The sequence below is a fragment of the Erpetoichthys calabaricus genome, chromosome 12 (genome assembly GCF_900747795.2).
Source record: "Erpetoichthys calabaricus chromosome 12, fErpCal1.3, whole genome shotgun sequence".
Classification (NCBI taxonomy): domain Eukaryota; kingdom Metazoa; phylum Chordata; class Cladistia; order Polypteriformes; family Polypteridae; genus Erpetoichthys; species Erpetoichthys calabaricus.
In genome coordinates, this window is record NC_041405.2 from 93,812,830 (window position 1) to 93,818,829 (window position 6,000).

Consider the following 6,000-nt stretch of genomic DNA (forward strand, 5'->3'; position numbering starts at 1 on the left):
CTTCCATTTCTGAAGAACACTGCATATCGTCATTAAATTAGTGATATCAATCAAAGACAAGCATTAAGTGCATTCTGAAGTTTAAAAAAACCAAGACCAAAAAAAAAAAATAAAAACCTCAGCAAATTAATTGATGGAGCCAAGCCACAACTGAAAAGATTGAAGCGCTCTTTCTCCTTTAGCTGATGGAGATGCTGTTTTTCAGAATGTGTTAAGAAGAGATTAGGATAGTGCTTTTGAGTGAGTAAAAGTAATTAGTAAGTTTTATTTTTTTGTTGGTAGACATTTATTCAAATCCACTGTATACTGAAGCAGTACTCATTTTAGGCTTTGATGCTAAAGTGAGTCAATATTTTTAGCAGTTTCAGCTTTGAATGAATCAACTAAAATCGTCTTTGTAACATTACTAAAAACTGCTTTAATATTGAGTCTTTCACACCAACACCATCAAGGACTGTAGGCAGCATATTCGACAGTATCCAGTAAAACTGAACTAATAAGTCCCTGGTAAACAAAAAAATACAAATATTGCACATAGAAAAGTACTTCCAGTACTTCTAATACAGTATATCAGAATAACCAATGACACTAAAACTAAAGTGCATCGACTTAGGAAATTTCCTGGGAAAAGCTAGGCAACATAGCTATAAATAAGTAAACCACAGTTAAACCCAACCAGAAAAGCAGATACCCAAAGAACTCCACCACCTCCAGTTGGTACCTACAGGGAGCTCTCCATAGCCCGTCATCTCTCCTGCTCCTTACTGCACCCAAGCAGGTTTCTTCCTACTCTCTTGGAAGATATGCCAGTCTCAAGGAGATATGACCCATTTGGCCCATTCTTTCGCTCTCTCCTTCTATCTTATTTTTTCTTCTACTCCAGATCTCCTTTTCAATTCATGCCTTCTTCCATTTATATTTGCTTCTTTTTCTCCCTTACCAGTAAGCCCTCAATCTTTTTATATGTAACATTACTCTTCGACTGCGACCACAGCTGAAACCTGTCAATTATTGCACCATAATTCAGCAATTGATCGGTTAAGAGAACTGCACGTGTGCTAATGTGTCAGTCCCTAGACATACCAGCCACGGTGAATATGCCAAGTAAGTCTTAAAACAATTTAAAACTGTTTAAATCCCTGATCAATGACATGATGTGTCACAGAAGTTGAGAAGTGGAAAGAGCAATTTAAAGGACTCCTAAACCTGCTGGAGAGCCATTTTTGCGACAGCATGCTCACCATACATGAGCTATTTGGAGGTGAAGTAGTGACAGAGATAGCCAATTACAGACAGGGGATGTAATTATAAACAACAAATTTTAATTGTTGTGGGGTACAAAATCTGTACATTTTGGTTTAATTTTCCATTATATTTTGTTCAAGACATGACAACAGATGAACTACATTCAGGACAAATCAAAGCAGGTTTTTCTTCCCTTACACCTCATTTTTAAAACAGCTGTTCCAACATAGAAAGGAAGACATGCTGGTGGCTCAATTACTTTATAACCTGGGAAAGAAAGACTGAGCCGATGCGTACTTTATGGATGTATATCTAATTATTTTACAGCCTAGGAAAGGAAGATCTGCCGACACCTCAGAAAACATAAAAGATTTTATTGTTTGGGAAAACGGACAGTGAATTAATTCTTCATATTGACAGCCAACCAATCAAAATATCTATCAATCACATCTTGCAAACCCCCCTGGTACAATTTTAGAATAAATATGCCTCGTCTGAGGAGTGAGTAGGGAAGTAAGGACGTAAGGAAGTAAGGAAGGAGGGAGGAAGAACGGACGAAGGCGTCACTGGTCATCAGAAAAGCATCATGAACACCGATTGCTAAATCAAACGCCGCCCTGCGACATTCATCCTTGTCATCTGTAACTTTTTTGTAAGCTTTTTCTAAAGACTATATGTATTCAGACTTTCCTATCAGTACCTATTTTCTATTATTCTTTGATCCAGTGGTATTATTATTATTCTTGCAATAAATACCATGCTGCTTTTAACTTTCTATGATTTGTCTTAATGTCTATAGAGTGATTGAAATAATGTTAGATTTCTTTGAGCACCTAGTGCAGCCAGATATTTGCCATTACCTCTGTGCTGTGAGGTTTATTAAGGCTGAGAGTGAGAGCTCCACTCAACAGTAGGGAACAGTACGTAAAGAAGGTATTCTTGGCTGATAAATGGCCTATAGTCAAGAGTGCCGAGTCTTGGTATGTTTAAATGTATTCTTGTAGACCAAAAGTAATATTTAGGTCTGAGATATCATTAAAACATCATATGTTGTTCGTGCCGATAATAAGTAAGTCTCTTGAAGTGCAGAGTGACAGGCTGTGTTATTCCTAAAGCACTTGTTTGGTTTAGAGTGCTAAAGGTTAATCAGCGTGTGTGTGTGTGTGTCATTCATGGGGCACTGTTGTGGTTAGGGTCTGTGTAAGATGAACACACATATACATAAAGTGCAAAAGTAGACCAACCTGATAACGAACTTGACGAGTACACTTACCCTTGAAGGAAAACAGGTAAAGGGTAAGTAGAGGGAAACTCTACGATAATACAATAATGTAATTATAATAAATATTATATTAAATACTTACTAAATATTTATATGTTGTGGACACTAGTGGGCACTGCAGCTCTTCAAACTCAGAACACAAGTGCAGTCATGCAGTCAAAAGACTGCAATAGACGTGGCTTTATTAAATCCATCAGCTTATACAGGTTACTTCTTCAAAAGGACTTTCCACCACAACAAATCCTCCGTCTCTCATTCAGGCAAGTTTTGTCCACCTCCTCCCAACTCTGGCTCACCTGGATGGGGTCAGATGGCTCCTTTGATCTCAGGACCCAGGAGTGTATCCAGTGTCAAATGACTATAGTCTGGCAACACTTCTAGGTCAGGCAAAACCTCCTTCGAGGTGTGCACCTTTCTTATAGTTCTCTCTGGCAGCACCCACACAGCCCGACAGGGTCGTTCTCCGAGACTACATGTCCCAAGATGCCTTGCAGGAGTACGAATGGGAGCTCTGCCCAAGGGAAGCTGCTACCTAGCGCACTTGGGGAATAATCAGCCCCAAGAGAGGGTCCTTTACTGTCCTTCCATTTTATCCTGGCCAGGAAAGATACTGAAAACAAATCTTGTCGGGGCACCTGTCCATTCATTTGGGGCATCCCATCCAGGTTAATGAACCTAGCCCTTTCTTGGTCGGGATGGTCATCCATTCAACTGGGGCCTCCTGTCCTGGTAAAGAACCTTCTCCTTTCCTGGTTCGGATGTCCGTCCACCCTGTATGGCACTTACAATGTTTCTCAAAAACTAATTCACAATAAATAAATTAACAGAACAGAGCAAACTTCCAAATGCAGTAACTAAACAATACTGATTCATACAACAACTAAACTACAGTATACATGATTGCTGTTACTTCATAATGAAGAACGCCCCAAAAAGATTAAAGTATAATAACAGCATTATTAAAGTAATGATAAATATTACTTTTTTACATTGCTGTTACTTTCTTTATAAGCATAAAAAAATTAAAACTAGCTGTACAGGGAAAAGAGCACATCTATTGATTTCTGTTCAAAAGTCAGAAGTCTCACACACTCACACACACACACACACAAACTGTACCACTAAAATAAAGGAGAGCAGACTGACCTGGATCAGCTCCATAATGAAGATGAGTGCTTGTGGCTCCTTCATGAGGTCATCCAGATCATCATAGCCTGTAGTGTGATAGTCAAACATATTCCCCAGGCCGCATGTGTGTCTCTGGCCTTCTAAAGGATCTTTTCCCTCAGCGATCTTTCGCAAACCTTTCGATACAAGAGGGTACATCCCAGTGTGCTGCAAGAGACCCAGATGGAAATGAGACACCTAACACACCACACAGGAACCTTGCGAGCTTTCGTGTTCAGATTATTAACATGTTTTTCAAGTGTTAATGGTTATTAAACACCTACTTATGAAAGAAAAATTCTAAATTAATAGATGAGAGAAGAAATTTGAAATGCACAAGGTTGACAATGTGTGCACTATAGTAGAAATAAAGTGGGTGGAACACTTACGATACTGTCACACCAAAATTCGGCAACCTCTCCAGTTCTCATGGTAGTCAGCAGAATTTCCCAAACCTCCATTTTAAACATCTTCCCTACAATGATCTCCATGGGAAATCTGCCTTTGCGACTATCATCAATAACTGTTCTCTCAAAATCACACTTCAGAGTCTGAAAGTGGAAGTTTAGCTGCATGTGGAAGAAAGATTTTACTTAAAAAATAACTTAAACAGTAATATACAGAAAAAAAATAAAATACTGTTTATATTCATTTATACAACTATAATAACACGTCAAAAGCACAGTTAACAATATAATGATATTGTAATTGTAGTATTATAGTACCTAACAATAAGATATGTAAACTTTTTGAGAGAATGTTATTTAAATGCAAATACTTCAGTATACCTCAACTGTATACTGTAACTCTGAACCCATAAAAATGCAAAAAATAATCAGAAAACCAAATATTTATATACAACACAGCAAACTAATTTAACTGTGTTTAACTGATCACATTAAACATGTTATTTTGGAATAAGCAGTTCCAGCAATTTCTAAAAGTGCATATATAAATGTTTCATCTGTCCAAAACGGCCTTTACATAACATTCTATTGAGGACTGGTCACTTAGCACAAATAACATTTTTAGAGGACCAGAAAGGAAATTAGTCCTGACTACTGTCCTTTTGCTTTGCATTTTTGCACTTTCCAATGACTATGCAAACTGGATACGCCAGAAATATCTACACAATATTTAAATACACACACAAGTTAAGACTTTAATACACTTAATACAACTGTTCCATAAAAATCTGACATGATCTTTAAAACCCACTAAAACACAACAAATTACAAATCAAAATGCTTCTGTAATTCACTCAATAAAATCCACTTGACCATCAAACGTTGACCTTACTTTTGTTCCATGTACAAATTTTGGAATGCTTCCATATCCACCATGAAGTATCTTCTTCTGGACTCCCTTTGTTTTAAGAAGATATACGTCTTCCATCTTTACTGCTCTGGCTCTTCCAAAGTTAAAAATCTAATACACTATCCTGAAACTAAAGAAAGGGACTGTTTTTTCTAACTTTTGTTATATTAAATTCTGGTTTAAAATAGTGAGGCTAAATCTATTTACTTCTTTGGTGTGGCTTTCTGACAGATGGCTAGATTAAGATGTAATCGTCTTCAGATAATCCATGACAGGATTATGTTCAGTTGTACTTCTAAAAGTAATGATGGCCTTTTTTTTTTTTTTTTGAAACAGTTATTGGTAAGTTTATCAGAATAATAGTTTTGCTGTGTGCTTCACATTTTTTAAATACTTATGTTTCAAAACTCATTTATTTTCCTTTTAGTAAAGTGTACACAGTTATCAAAAAAGAGAAGTCTTATTTGAGATTTTTTTTGGCCACTTTTCCTAAATACTAGTTTCTATATACAAAGGTTTGGACCTCTGATTCTGGAAGCGAAAGAAAGCTTTGGGTGATAATAATTCTTCAAAAGAAAAAATAGTAAACAGTTAAAAAAAGACAACAAAATGAATACATCATCTGTTAAAAACTGTACAAGTATGATAAATTTGCTTTGTTGGTCTGTTTTTCCAAATACAGTCGTGTGCAAAAGTATTCAACCCCATTGAAAGGCATTATAATTTTCTACATGACAAAAGATTTGTACAGATATTTAACTGTTCGGTATTTTTAATTTGAATGCTTATACTGTAACAATATGTCTAAAGTCTGAATAAGCCATTTTCTGTAGATACTTAACTGAAGAAGAAATGCTCAAAAATTAGTGTTTGCCTAAGTATGTGCTTTGGAAGCTCCAGGTTAACACAAATGACAAGTTAATCACAAACAAAACAAAGGTGTGAGTCATTTGACCATAATTAAATATAATTAGGTACTACTTGTGAGT

At 36.4% G+C, this 6,000-nt stretch overlaps 1 protein-coding gene across 1 annotated transcript in view; it reads right to left on the reverse strand.

Moving 5' to 3' along the window:
* The window catches only part of LOC114663116 (aryl-hydrocarbon-interacting protein-like 1), a 30,570-nt gene extending 25,257 nt beyond the window's left edge, over positions 1 to 5,313 (reverse strand). The window contains exons 1-3 of the mRNA XM_051935070.1: positions 4,994 to 5,313; positions 4,084 to 4,263; positions 3,674 to 3,862 (exon numbers count right to left, since the gene is read on the reverse strand). Of these exons, the coding sequence (XP_051791030.1) occupies positions 3,674 to 3,862; positions 4,084 to 4,263; positions 4,994 to 5,089 (465 nt within the window). The 5' untranslated portion in view covers positions 5,090 to 5,313. The remainder of the gene's footprint in view (positions 1 to 3,673; positions 3,863 to 4,083; positions 4,264 to 4,993) is intronic.
* Positions 5,314 to 6,000: the final 687 nt, after the last annotated feature.